This window comes from Scomber scombrus, chromosome 15, assembly GCF_963691925.1.
Source record: "Scomber scombrus chromosome 15, fScoSco1.1, whole genome shotgun sequence".
Classification (NCBI taxonomy): domain Eukaryota; kingdom Metazoa; phylum Chordata; class Actinopteri; order Scombriformes; family Scombridae; genus Scomber; species Scomber scombrus.
The window spans coordinates 14,847,627-14,863,046 of record NC_084984.1 but is presented as its reverse complement, the minus strand read 5'-3'; the positions used below and the strand labels follow the sequence as shown (position 1 = coordinate 14,863,046).

The window sequence follows — 15,420 nt, the reverse complement described above, 5'->3', positions numbered from 1 at the left end:
GTCTTTCTTAAATCTATTGTTTTTTTGCCACTTTGGGCTCAGTGGAAACAAACTATAAACACAGTATTTACATATTATCACCTTATAATAAAACATTTATGGCAAACGTTAGCAAACAAAGGAAGTAATAAAATGTATTCACTGGAAGTCATGTTTGTTTCCACCTGATGAATAAATATGAAACATTCACATAGTCATATTAAAGCTGCAGATCATAGATATAAAATAATTCATTAAAAAGACACTAAACATTCTGTAGAGTCAGAATGAGCAAAACATTTTCATATTACTCATAGTGTTTGGATCCATTGTTAATGTACAAAAATTATTGTTTAAAGCAATTTTAATGCTACAAGGTTTAAAGCTAATTGTATTTTTTATTTATTTATTTATTTATCCTTTATTTAACCAGGCAAAGTCCCATTGAGATATTAAAATCTATAAGGCTCAGTGATAAATAAGGGTTGGTAAGATGAGCAATTCATAAATATCTTATATATCTTATATCATTTGAAATGACATTTGCACCATTTTTTAACCAAAAGTAAGACTGAATGCTCCTGAAAATGTCAAATGGTGTAACCACAAAAGAATGATAAATATTACATATTTTATCCACCTAGAGAGAAAAAGAGAAAGTGAGGAAGAAAAGATAGAAAAAGGATGAAAGACAAGAAAGAAAAAGGAGGAAAGAAAGAAAAGAAAGAGAGAGTAAAGAAAGAAAGAATAAAGAAAGAAAGAAAGGAAAAGGAGGAAGAAAGAAAGAATGACAGAAAGAAAAAAGAAAGAAAGAAATAGGAGGAAAAAAGGAAAGAAAGAAAGAAAGAAATAGGAGGAAAAAAGGAAAGAAAAATGAGGAAAGAGAAAGAAAAAAGAGGAAAAAAGAAAGAAAGAAAGAAAGAAGGAAGGAAAGAAAGATAGAAAAATGAGGAAAGAGAAAGAACAAGGAGGAAAAAAGGAAAGAAAGGAAAAGAAGGAAAGAAAGATGTATTGAAACTGACGATAATTCACGTTTTTAAACCATAGTAAATCATATAGATATGTGAGTAAATAAACACCAGTAAACATTGAATGGTTATACTGTAGTAAATAAACACCAGTAAACAGTGAATGATTATACTGGTATTATTTAGCTGTAATCTCTCACCAGGTACTGCGGACTTCCCTCTTGCAGCTCATCCAGCTCTCTGTCCACCTCCGCCAGGTTCCTGTTAATGGCGTCCAGCTCCGCCTGCATGTCTTTGTACTCCAGGTGGTCGCGGTCGAACTCGCGCTTGTAGCTGTTGCGGTCCTGCTCGTTGGTGATCGGAGGAAATTCACTGAAGAAGAAGAAAAAGAAGGAACAGAGATGGCAGATTTAAAATACAGCAACAGGAAGTAGATGTAGATGAGTCTTAAACTTCTACAGAATGTCCCTTCCTCCTTCTCTCTTTCTTTCCTCTCTTTCCTCCCAAGCGAGCTCTTCGTGGGATTAAATTAACCTTCCTGTCGTCCTCCCGGGTCAAATTGACCCAGTCTGTTTTGACTGTTTCTTCTTTCCTCCTTTTCTCTTTCTTTCCTTCCTCCCTCCCTCCCTCCTTCTTTCCTTCCCTCCTTCCTTCTTTCCTCTGTCCTTCTTTCCTTCCTTCCTTCCTTTCTCCCTCCCTCCTTCTTCCCTCCCTCCCTCCTTCTCCCTTTCTTTCCTCCCCCCTACCTTCTTTCCTGTCCTTCTTTCCCTTTCTCCCTCCCTCCCTCCTTCTCCCTTTCTTTCCTCCCCCCTACCTTATTTCCTCTGTCTTTCTTTCCTCTTTTCCTTTCTCTCTCCCTCCCTCCTTCCTTCTTTCTTTCCTTTCCTCCCTCCTTTCCTTCCTCCCTCCCTCCCTTCTTTCCTTCCTTCCTCCCTCCCTTCCTTGACTCGAGAACAACAGGAGGGTTAATTTATTATAGTTTGTACCTGAAGAAGTCGTCGTCATCCAGCTCGTCTCCAGAGGAGTTGTAGTCCGTGTCGAAACCTTCTCCATCGGCGCGGCGTGGTCGACCTGCGCGTCTCTTTCTGGGTTTTCCGGTGGAGCTCGGTGCTTCTGAGTTACTGCTGTACGGAGCTCCGTTGTGCAGAGGCCTTTCCTCTTCTGATGCAGGCCTGAGAGACAAAAGTTTTATTATTATTACATTATATCTCCCACAGTAAACTATAATAATAATAATAATAACTTTATTTTATATAGCGCCTTTCACGAAACCCAAGGTTGCTTCACAATAACAAGAAACACAGACAACAACAGTAGTACAGTACGGACAAAAACACATTTAGCCGGCAAAAGCCTGCAGGAACTAGTGCCTTTTCAACTTATATTTAAAAAGAGTCCAGAGTCGGTGCTTGGCGAATGTCCTGAGGGAGCGAGTTCCAAAGTGTAGGAGCTGCCACACTAAAAGACTTGCTCCCAAAGATTCACCTTCTGGTGCGGGGAATGGACAGGAGGCCCAAGTCGGCAGAGCGCAGGTCCCGTGAAGGATGGTGAACATGGAGGTCCGTTAAAACGATGGTTCGGCGTAATTTCGACCTAGCGTCATATGCACCATGAGGTCTATCTAATCTTTTTTTCCCATTTGGTCGCAAAATAGTGGAGTTAGAGCCATCAGCCGAATGGCTTAGTACAGGTGTCGAAATCTCGCGCGATCACTGAAATCTTGTGTGGTCGCGCAAGATTTCGACGATGTTTACAGCTTTAGCAGTAGCAGCAGCGTAAAAGCCATCAGGTAAGTGTTTATTTTAATAAACTCCTGGTGTACTTACAAACTTTCCAATGCATCGATTTATGAGTAAAGACCCTATTTGTACTACTGTGGAAGTTTGATAACAATCCAGGCATTATTAGTGGGGTAATTTACGAGATACACTGGTGGTTCCGTTAGCGCCTGTACTAAGCCATTCGGCTGATGGCTCTAACTCCACTATTTTGCGACCAAATGAAAAAAAGGGCTGAGGCAGTGATTAGATAGACCTCATGGTGCATATGACGCTAGGTCGAAATTACGCCGAACCATCGCTTTAAGTACTGGGGTGCAACAGTATGAAGAGATTTATAGGTGAGGAGGAGAAGTTTGAAAGTAATGCAGAACAGGAAGCCAGTGCAACTGTTTGAGTGTGGGGGTGATGTGCTGCCAGGGTTTGGTTCGAGTGAGAACCCTGGCAGCTGAATTTTGGACATGTTTGAGCCTGTCCAGCGTTTTATTGGGGGACCCCATACAAGACGGCATTACAATAGTCCAGACGGGAGTTGATGAATGCATGTATGAGAGTCTTAGCAACTGAGTCAGAGAGTGTGGAGTCTAGAAATGTTCCTTAGGTGGAAGAAGGCGGATTTGGTGACAGATTTAATGCGTGTGTCATATGAGAGTGTGGAGTCCAAAATAACACCCAGATTGCAAACCTCAGAGGACAGCGAGATGCAAGAGCCATCAACCAGGAGAACAAGATCTCCTAATTTGCAGAGCAGAGTCTTGGGAGCGACAACAATGAGTTGAGTTTTCTGACTGTTGAGTTTGAGCAGGTTGGTGATCATCCAGACTTTTATTTCATGCAGGCAGTTGATGAGGGATTGTGGAGGGAGCTGGGTTGAAGGTGATGTTCTGAGATAGAGTTGGGTATCACCATGTGTGACAGTTTTCATTTTAAGTCTCTCTTCTCTTCAGTAACTTTCCTATAATCGAAGGAGGAAGTAACATAAAGGCCATTGTGATCCAATGATGATTAAATAGGTCAACTATGACTTCCTGTTTGTTTGTTTTACATACTTAAATATTCACGTCTCTCCGGTTTCACCATCAGCTCAAATAAACTTCATAGTTTCGGTGTTGCAATAAAAATACGATCCACCATGACGCATTTCTTTGGATTTCTTTGCTGAAACTGGCTACGTTAATGAATTCATTTAAGGCAGATATACAATTCATTGTGTGCACTTTGTTTTCTGACCTCAGAGAAAGAAAAAAAGCATCACATAGTTCACAGACTGGTTCACATTTTTTTGCACAAGAACAAGTTTCAGCAAGCTTTGACAGCAGAGATCTGAAGAAAAGAAGTAAATTGGTGCCCCAAACACCCAAATACATACTTTAAACATTACATATTACATACTACCTCTTTACATTATGTGCTATATAGAGATGCTAGATCTGAGTGGGGAGTAAAATCCTTCTCCGTCAGCAATTAATGTCCGTAAATCGACTTAAAACTGAGTTTAAATATGTCTTCAGGACCAAAAGTAATCCAGTTATAGTTATTATCTGTAAGTCTATGAGTGCAATGCAAACATTGACTGCTAATAGCTAATTCAGTATTTATTTAAAATGGTGCCAATTTTTAAAGCTGTTGAATTTAACTTGGTGGACTTGTTTGCTCTTCTTTTATTCCTTCAAATGTAAAAAGCACTTTGGGCTGCATGTTATGTATGAAAGGTGCTATATAAATAAATATATTATTATTATTATTATTGTTATTAGATCAGACTGTACAACACCACAACTCCCAGTATCTCCCACTCCCACTAAAAAGAGACTGAGGCTGTCCTTTGCACACTTGTATATTGTATTATTAGTAGTAATTTATGTGTATTGCAGATTTATATAATTGCAGATTATTTTACACAGACTGTTTATTGTATATAGTATTTTATTTTATTTATTTTTTATCACTTTATCACCATTATGCTGCTAGTATAGTGTCAATTTTTGAATTACTGTACCTTATTAATTTATCAAATACTGGCTAAAAACAGAGCTTAAACTTCCTGTAGCTGATATTACAAAGACTGATAAGACAAGCTTTTATGCGGCTCTTTTTCTCTCTTTCTGTCGTCATATTGGCTCCAAAACAGGCCTGTATGATCTATCAGATTAATAAAAGACTTTTATACAAGAAGGACAAGCATCTTTTCCTGCAGGTGAGGTTAAAATCATCCCTCCTACGCAAGAGAAAACATCCGAATGAAGCTTAAAACACCTACATCTTAAATCACAACAGTGTGATTATGACTAAAGGACATTTATTACACGTCGTCCAGTTTCTCTTTACTTTGAAATGTCAAATAAAAGGAAATAAAACCTTTAAAATCTGCACATTGCATTGCATTTAAACAGTCTCTCTGCACTCTGTAGCTGATATTACAAAGACTGATTAGATGAGCTTTTCTGTTGTCATATTGGCTCCTAAATATATTTATATGAGAAGGACAAGCAGCTTTTCCTGCTGGTGAGGTTAAAATCATTCCTCCTACGCAATAGAAAACATCCGAATGAGGCTTAAAACACCGACATCTTAAATCACAACATCCTCAGTTTGATTACAGCTGAGGAGATTTTGTTGCTTTATTTGTTTCAAAAATCTGCACTAAACAGTGTTTCTGCACCCACATCTGCAGCATACTGACACCATAGACTGTATATAAGAAACATCCGTGACGTCACCAATTGGTTTGTGGACTGCTGCTCGGAGGCCAATAGTTTTGGATCTGAGCAGCGCCATCTTGAAAATTTCAGGTGCATGCCGGGAAAAATAAAAACACGGATTCTACTTATATGGGCATCAGGAGGAGCAAGCGGACGGAGCGGGGGAGGTTGCGAGGGCTGGATCTACCACAGTCTACAGGGGCAACCTGGTGATGCTAACCAAGTTAGCTGTTATGACTAACTATAACCACAAAACTCCGGAGAAAACTGTCGGTGTGAAACAAGTTCACGGCTATTTCCTGCAGTCTATCTGTCCGCGCTCCTGAACCTGTGAACCAATCAACCTGTCAATCACGACGTAGCCACGCCCTAATGCATACACTGCTTTATTGTCAAATATAAAATCAGGGAGGCCAAAATTTCACAAATGAACATTAACATAAAGCATTGAAGAAGGCTTTAAAGCGAGCGATTGAGACCATAAACACATTTTGAAAACGTTTACTGAGGTTAGAAATCAAGTGAGAAGTTGGTGAATTCTCCATTGACTTGTATAGAGACGGAAGTCCTTTTGACACCAAAACGGTCGCCCCCTGGTGGCCTTTTGATAGAATGCAGTTCTAAGATACTTCCGCGTTGGCCTCATTTCAGAGGACCAACACACACACACACACACACACACACACACACACACACACACACACACACACACACACACACACACACACACACACACACACACACACACACACACACACACACACACACACACACACACACACACACACACACCAGTGCAGGTGTGTTTCTCTCTCGTCAGTAAACTCACTGCGGTGTGTAGCTGTACGGAGGTTTGTCGTAGTTGCTTTCGTCGTCCAGATGACTCCTGGACCCTCTCAGCTTCTCAGGGTACGCTGCCATCGGGACTTCCTCAGCCGGGACGGACACATTGTTCACCTGCAGGGAAGAGTCACACACATTTTACCTATATGTTTAAAAACAACCGTATATATTCTAATAATGTTAAAGTATGATTGTTATATTAAATGACTTTGGATGGGTGAAAGATAGGAAGTAAAATTGTGTCAACATGTCTTAATAACAGGAAATATATCAATTACATGTACTGACACAATAAAGTACACATATATTCAAAATAAATAAATAATTTAAGACTTTTTTAAGAACACATTGAATGCACTTTAATGCCTTTTTCACATTCATACCAATCAAATAATGATGGAAAACCAATGTGGAAAATGTATTTATTCACATATCTGTTCATATAAGCAGCTGCATAACAAAAAAATCTCTAATAATATAATTAAATGAATTAATGCAACCTACAGCCATACAAGTAAAGATAACTGATGGATGGTTTAGCCAATGAAAACTGAATATTAATTAATTGGCGGCACAGAAAGCAATTTAATGGTGGAAAACCAGTGGGGAAGATTAAACCTAAGGTTATTTAAGGCCATGAATTTATAGACATTTCTATCACGTTTGTCAGTACATAACAAAAAATACTAGTGATATAATTAAATCAATTAATGCAACCTACAGCCACATAAATGATGGTAACTGATGGATGGATTAACCAATGAAAAACTGAATATTAATTGAAGTTTTTGCCTTTTTTATCCCCAGTGATTGGATAAGTTTTGCAGCTGCTGCAGGTCTGATCGTCATTGAAAACACCATAAAAAGAGGATTAAACGGCTTCCTGCATCGTCTTAGCTGACTCACCACAAACACACACAAAAACAACTTAACTAATGTTAAAAAAAAGAGACAATATTTTAGAGTTTTGCACGTGAAATTAAAGGTTTAAAGCCTTTTTTAAAGGGGGATTAGATTCATTATTTTTTAAGAGTTACAGCATGAAAACTAAACTGTACTTTAAGCAATAAAAAATGTTTACTACTTCTTCCTCAGCGTCCCATACATTGGATCTCTACCACCTCAGCTATGATATACATCTGCTTGCATGTATGGACTTGCCCCTCTGAAAGTATCATTACTTATCATTACAGTGTCATTACTGAGATACAGTCTGCTGCACACCTGCAAAAAACACTAACGCAGGTCAGACGTTAATATGTGCTGCAGGTCGCTAAACTCAGCACTTTTTTTTTTACGCACAGGTTCCCACAAGCTACAGTTAAATGTCACTGGTTCCCAGTATCACGTTACTGCTGCAGTGTTGTGTGTCTGTTAACTGGTGGTTTTGAGTTCTGGTCCGACCTGTACTTCTTCTTCATTGCTCTGCAGTAAGCTTTGCTCCGCTGAACGCCGCCGCAATGATTTACAACCCTAATAAAAACCATGACTCACCTACTCATCCCTACTTACTATGAGTGTGTCAAGTTGTTGCAATACATTTCTGAAAATAGCTCCACAAAAAAAAAAAAAAGGATGATTCACGATGTACAATGTAAATATTGGGATGTTTAACGCTTGACTGCACCGACAAGCGACATGGTTTCAGGTTTTCATTGCAACATGTGAGCAGGAGACTGAAACTGTCACCCATGAACACACCACACCTTAAAAAGCCAGAGCAGAAGAAGCTCATACCTCCAACGCTTCCCCCTCCCCTCCCCCACCTCCTCTGACAAACAGGTGACAGCCACCCAAACAGGTTGAACCGCTTCAGCTGATACACAAACTAATGCTGCTGCTGAGCCTCACCTGAGACCAAGACATGAGATATGATAGTGTCTTTTGATTTCAGCTCTGGAAAGTTTATCTGCTTATATAACGACAGTCTAGAGTCTTATTTTTCCTTATTCAACAACATGCAAACACAGTTTATTTAATGCACAACTTATTCTACTGTGATGTTTTTACTGTTTCCACTGTCTTAAAGTTTCGTTCGTCTACCTTTTATCTTTGATAGGAGAGGAATTTCTAAAACTATGTGACAGACAATTAAAATGTAATCTTGAATCTTACTCGAAACAGGAAGAGAGAGAAGAAAAAACAAAAAAACAAGCAAGATGTGTGAAACTCAACAAAATAAAGTCGAAAGAAACTTCAGCAGAAAATAAACTAAGACTTGAAACCAATAGTTGATTAATTAATTCACCATTTTAGTCATTTATGAAGAACAGTGATGAATATTTCCTCGTGCAAGCTTCAAACTTGTGAGGATATGCTGCTTTTTTCCCTTTTAACATCATTGTAAACTGAATATCTTTTGCTTGTTTTGTGCAAACAGCCCAAAGCTAAATGTCACCTTGCACATTTAGGACTAAAAACTGCTGATCAAAGGAGAATACAATCTGATAATCCATGATGAAAACACTCACCCACGCCTCTACATCCTGAGGAGGCTCCAAGTCGTCGATGATCTTCACCTTCTTCCACAAAATGTTGCTCTTGCCGTAGTTCTGGATCTTCCGGCGAGTCTTCAGAGCGAAGACGAGCATGATGATGAGCGCCGCCGTGACCAGGAAGCCGCACACAATGGCGATGGCCTAAAAAAAAAAGAAAGAAAGAAGAGATGCTTTCATATTATTGCTGATTTATTATTGATGGGATTGTTTTTTTATATTGTTGTTTGGACACCAGGAAGACAAGCAAGCTCTTTGTGGGATTAAATGAACCTTCGTGTCGCCCTCCCGGGTCAAATTGACCCCGTCTGTTTTGACTGTTCCTTCTTTCCTTCCTCCCTCCTTCTCTCTTTCTTTACTTCCTCTCTCTTTCCTCCATCCCCCTTTCTTCCTTCCTTCTGTCCTTCCTTCCTCCCTCCCTTCTTCTCTCTTTATTTCCTCCCCCCTACCTTCCTCCCTTCCTTCCTTTCTCCCTTCCTTGCCCCCTCCCTCCTTCCTTCTTTCCTCCCCCCTTCCCTTCTTTCCTTCCTTCCTTCCTTCCTTCTTTCCTTCCTTCCTCCCTTCTCCCTCCCTCATTTCCTTCCTTCCTTCTTCCATCCTTCCTCCCTTCTTTCCTTCCTTCTTCCTTCCTTGACTCGAAGACAACAGGAGGGTTAAAGGATGAGGAATGAAATATCAAATCCTCCTGTGCTGAAACTAGTATGAGAATATAAAAAAAATGGATGTGATTTTTTTCACCTCTTGAGGCTCCACGACGCAGTAGTGGTAGAGGTACTGATTGACAAACATTCCTGAGGGTTGCGGTTGTTGGTATTGGGCGCAAAGGCCGGCGATCTGGCTGCCGTAGGCCGAGCCGGACGACTGCGCCATCGGGTTCACCGCCACCAGGTAGACGATGGACGCTATGAGCATCAGCAGAGCCAAGATGGCCGACACTATCAACACCGTCAGGTAGAACCTCCTGCTCTCCGTCAGGCTCTGGTGAGACACGATGATGATGAAGACGGCCAGGGCGAAGATAAAGGTGATGGTAGCCATGGCGATGATGAAGCCTTTCCCCGCTCTCGGGTCGTTGTAGTTCCCACCGATCCCGCCGTAACCGTAGTTGTTGCCAGCTCCGTATCCACCGCCTCCGAAACTGCCGTAGCCGCCGCCATAGCCGCCGCCGCCGCCGTAGCCTCCGCCGAAGCCGCCCAACGCTCCCTGAGAGTCCCACGCCAAAGTGGAGGCGACGCAGGCGAATATGGCCAAGCACAGCACCAAGGTGATGACGGACATGATTTTAAGGATTCCCGGCGGAGAAGTCCAGCGGTAGAAATGCTGGAATTCATCATCTGGGTAGTATGAGTAGGCCGGCTGGGGCGGAGGGACGTTACTGCGAACACAAGTAAGGAGAAATTCAACATGAGTGCATATTAGAAGCAAAAAAAAAAAAGGTTGAATCTTATGGAGCAATCATATTAAAATTTTATCTAAACTGGAAAGTTTGCAGTCAAAAAAATGTAAAACTTGATTTTTAGGTTCTTTATATGGTTCAACCTCAGTAGGGATGCAACTAATTATTCTGTAATTTGTTTTTTTATTATTAGTGGGGGGGTTTTTTTGTTTTTAAATTGTATGTTTTACTGTTTCTATGTTTTTACTATTATTGGGTTTTATTTTTATTTTTCAAATTGCATGTTTTTATGTTTTTTGTTTCCAATTCTTACTGTTAAATGTTTGTTTTTATGTAAAGCACGTTGAGTTTCCCCCTAGAGATGAAATGCACTATATAAATAAAGCTGCTTACAATACAATACAATATTATAGCTTTAACTTGAACATATGGGCTGCAAAGGATCCATCACACCTCCCCCTTTTTCTTTCTCTCTTTAGGTTTCGTTCTGTCACTCATATGATCCGAGAGAGAGAAGTGACTAAGAATAGATTTAATTTTAATAAAGTGTTTCTGATAATTATAAATTTGACCTGCAAGAAAGTTCACATAGAGGAATTCAAACCACATAAACTCACTGCAATTAATTCAGCTGTAATTCATTTTTAAACCTTAAGCCGTAAAAGGTTAAATTACACAATATTTAATCTATTTTTTTGGCCTTTCTTTACTTCCATACACAGTGTATTCTATAATAAAATCGTTAATATTAATCAGAGGATACTTACTATCCATCAGACTCGTAGGGAGGTGGACTCCCGTTGGGCCTCGAGGACATCGCTGTTGAATCCTTCGGGTGCTGCTCTGTAAAGACAAATCTAAGAAGTAAAGATTTATGTCGTTAGAATAAACTTACTTCAAATTTCCTTTAAAGACAATCTCAATTAATCTATTACAGAATATCAGAAAATGGTGAAAAAATGGCCGTCGACCCCTAAAACCCCAAAGCAATGTCATCAAATTTGCTTGTTTTGTCCCCAAAATGGTCCAAAATTTAAAATAATGACTTTAATTATGACATAAGACTATAAAAGGAAGTCAATCTTTACATTTAAGAAGCTTGTACAAAGAAATATTTTGCTTTTTTTTGGCTTGAAATATGACTCAAACGCAGATTATTCTCTATTAATCCACATTTAATCAACTATTAATTATTCTAGCTCCTTTTTGAAATGATACTAACACTATTATGACATATTATGTGGATTTTTAAACAACCATTTCAACCTAAAACACCTCTTAACTTTATATTCATGCTTTAAAATATGTCAAATAAACAATTAGTGGATTAAAAAAACTGATATTTTCTATTAATACACAAACTAATTAACCCTTTTTAAGTATTTTAGCTCCTTTTTTGAAATCATACTAACACTATTATGACATTGTGTTGATTTTTAACAACCATTTCAACCTAAAACACCTTTTCACTTTATATTCATGTGTTTTTAAAGATTATAAAACTACAAATAATCCTGTTTTTTTCCAAATTCTTTCACATATTTCCTTCATCATGCTCAAACCACAACACCATGCTGTTCAGGAGATAATTGATTTAAAGCTGTATATTAGCTACAGTAGCACACAGGTAACAAGTTATTTCTGAGGATTTTAAAACCTTAAATTAAAAGCAGCTTCTTGTGTTAATAATCCTTTAAACTTTAGGAGTAGTTGAGACTCACCTGTCGTTTCTCTGTGTGTCTTCTTTACTTCCTCACTTGACTACCTTTCGACTGAAACTGCTGCTGCTGATAAAACAACAACATGGAGCCACACCTTGATGAGCTCTGCTCTCGGTCCAAATTAAGCCCCGCCCCCCAACAGGTGTCACGTTACCTGACGTCACCGGAAGTCCTCCCATGAACCGGTAGATCAATGGAAATGTTATTTTAAGTTATTTGACCCGTGTTTACATCCTAGAGCTGTAAAAATGTTATTTCTTTTAGCCTGAAATTTGATATCTTCCCCTAATGTGACCCAGAATATACAAAAAAAGGAAATATATCTGACCCATATTCATCCAAAATTTCAAGAATCTTAATTTTTCACATTGTATATAATTTATTGAAATAGTTCTCGTTTTATCTTACATTAGGCCATAATATAGTTTATTTTATATAGGTTTTTCATCATAAAAATAAAAAAATAAACTTTATGTGTGACTGATGAGGTTTTTATGAATTATTTGTGGTTCAGGAGTTTGTTATAGAGACTAATTATGTGAGGAAATACTGTGACAAGTCAGAATATAAACAGTATGTAAGGGTTAAAGTTAAAGTTAGAAGACACAATAAGACTGTTTATGTTTAATACAGCTGAAACACAACCAGATGTTTTAATTCAGCCCCAAAATGTGAATATTTGTTAAATCCAGGTTAAAAACAATCCTCTATTTTCATGTGTTTATGATTGAGCTCATTGAACGCACTTTATAAACACACACTGCTCTCATTAAAACACACATACACTCACCTGATGAACAGTACAAGTGCAATTTACCTGAGCATTATGTATTAGTGTTATTTATCTGTGCATTATTTATTACTTTAACTTTTATTTATGCCCCTTTATGCTGATTTTTGGTGCTGTAAACGAAATGTTGTGTTTTTATATGCAATGACAATAAATATCTATCTATCTATCTATCTATCTATCTATCTATCTATCTATCATCTCTCTCTTTTAACCCTGTAAAGCCTGAACCATCAAATAATTGCCAGAAAATAGTATTTATTGGACCTTCTGACAAATAATTTTTTTAAAAACAATTAATTAAATAACACTTTGCATATATTAATTTAGAGAAGAAGAAGACTCATCAGGTATATACAAATGTCATTTTTAGGTCAAATGTTAATATTTTTATGTGATTGTTTAGCTCAGACCTGCAATTTATTTTCTTTACTATATAATCTGATTAAAATTAAAACAAAAAACAAACCCTTATGTCATTAAACTGTGTCCAAAACCCCCCAAAATATTCACTTTACTGTCATACGAGACACTGAAATGCAGCAAATCATCACATCTGAGAGGCAGAAATGTTATAAAAAGTAACTTAATTGACAGTTTACCGGTTATAGTTTTCTTTTGGTTAATTAATCTTCTTTATATTTTACATTTTAGTGTTGCTGAATAAAAAGAAAAGACCTCAGACTGCGTGTTTGGACAGTGCATAAGCAGAAGTGTATTCTGAAGACCAAAAAAAGCACCAATCAATCACTTAAATTATGAAAGAAATGGACATTTACAACTGCAACTGATAAGATACGAAGAGAAATAGTTGGGTTTTTTTGGTGACAGTGTTTCCATTCAAATTAAAATCAAGAGGTTTGAGGAAACATTGAGGCACTTACGGATATTTAAGTGAATATATAAAGTAGAAAATGTTTTAATCTATGAAATGGTAGAACAGTTGAAAAATACATATGACACAAACATTAGTCTAATTCTGCTTTAGGAAATAATGCATATTTCAAGATTGAGTAAAAAAACAAAACAACATATTGTGCAATTAAAACAATCACAAAAAAAGGTTAAAGAATCCAGTTTGATGAGGATCTAACAAGACAAGCAGTGGTTTTTTTTAACATATTGGGAAGTTGTGAAACATTTAGACAAATTAATACACACACAAAGAAAGACGAGTGATGAGTACAGTAGTCAGGCGGCATTGCAGAGAAGGTAAACTTTGATAGGAATAAAGCAGCATATCTTTTTCATGTTTCCTCTCTTTCTCCCTCTAATCTGACAGATCAGACACCAGTGTCATTTGTAATAATAAAAAATTAAGTGGCTAGTTTCAGTTTTCAGCTACAGTCACAGTATCACACATATATTGAGCCCTTTGGACCATTTTTTTTAAAAGTGTAAAACATTCAAAACAAACACATACACACATATATATATGTTGTAGAGATTTGAAAGAAAGCTGTAAATTCCCTGTGATGCCTATCCAGTTTAAAAAAAACAAAGTCTTTCTCCTCCATCATCACCAGCGACAGTAGTTTTTAGTATTTTTTGAGTCCAGCGGTTTGTCAGACGTTTAGCTGTAGCCATCGTTCCACTCCATGACTTTATCGTATTCTTGGATCTTCTGTTTGATGTGAGACAGTTTGCTCTTCAGGTATTCACAGCGCTCCTTTTTCTCCAGGAATGTTGGATCCTAGGATGGTAATTTAAACAAACCACTCACTTATATGATAATTTTACTGTGCATTATTAGTATTTAATGTATAAGACTCATTTCAATTCAACTGAGCAATATACATGTAATACACATATGTATTTTCTTTCACTTTAATCTGTGCAATAACAATATCATCTCTGGTATATTACCACTCAATGCCAATATTACTCTTGTAAATAATGTAGGAAATATTTTATTGTATATATTTCTTACTATTATTGTTTTTTTTGTACTTATTATTTATCGTTCTTGTTCTTTTTCTTATTGCTGCTCTTCGATTTATTTAACTGTTATTGTTACGGTTTCCTATCTGTCGAATGTCTCAGTTACAGTTTGGTCTAATCTACAGAGGCTCAGTGATTTGGAATTTATTGCCGTCTCAATTTTTTTATTTAGCACCTGCAAATTTTAAGAAAAGTGTAAAAGGTTTGAAGTCGCATGATATTGGTACTCGTTCACAGAATTAGTCAGAACCGAAATAGGAAAGATGTCTTTCTCTTATGTTCCTTACACATGGAACAATCTGCAAAAGGCCTTAAAATTATTATTTATTTATTTTACCATCAATACAGCTGTTCAAAAGCATTAATATGTCAGACCTTGTTTTATTTGATTGTAAATGTTTTTAAACTACTATCTTAACTGTTTAACTGTATTTATTTTTCCTAATATTTTCTTTTCTTTTCTTTTAACCTAATATTGTTTTGTGTGTTACTGTGTTGCTGTAAATGTTTCTAGACAATGTTGTAAATGAGGATTCCTCCTCAATGGTCTTTAGAGGTCAAATAAAAGGTTAATAATAATAATAATAATTTTCTTTTTAACAGAGGAATAATGTAAATGTTGAGCCACATGATTATTATGATTACAGTAATTGACTCAATCTTCACTAACCCTAACCCCCAATCTTGGTCTCGGTATACTAACAGAAGCATGTGACTTGAGAGACAGCACTGAACTCAAGTCTGTCTGATTTATCACAAGAGGAACAATGTCTGAACCCAAATGTTGTGCCAATCCAACCAGAAGAA

At 37.4% G+C, this 15,420-nt stretch overlaps 1 protein-coding gene across 1 annotated transcript in view; it reads right to left on the bottom strand.

The window, feature by feature from the left end:
* The window catches only part of marveld2a (MARVEL domain containing 2a), a 32,248-nt gene that overhangs the window by 1,772 nt on the left and 15,056 nt on the right, over positions 1 to 15,420 (bottom strand). The window contains exons 9-16 of the mRNA XM_062435216.1: positions 14,257 to 14,365; positions 11,927 to 11,948; positions 10,929 to 11,018; positions 9,504 to 10,140; positions 8,742 to 8,909; positions 6,257 to 6,384; positions 1,934 to 2,119; positions 1,148 to 1,319 (exon numbers count right to left, since the gene is read on the bottom strand). Coding sequence (XP_062291200.1) covers positions 1,148 to 1,319; positions 1,934 to 2,119; positions 6,257 to 6,384; positions 8,742 to 8,909; positions 9,504 to 10,140; positions 10,929 to 11,018; positions 11,927 to 11,948; positions 14,257 to 14,365 — 1,512 coding nt within the window. The remainder of the gene's footprint in view (positions 1 to 1,147; positions 1,320 to 1,933; positions 2,120 to 6,256; positions 6,385 to 8,741; positions 8,910 to 9,503; positions 10,141 to 10,928; positions 11,019 to 11,926; positions 11,949 to 14,256; positions 14,366 to 15,420) is intronic.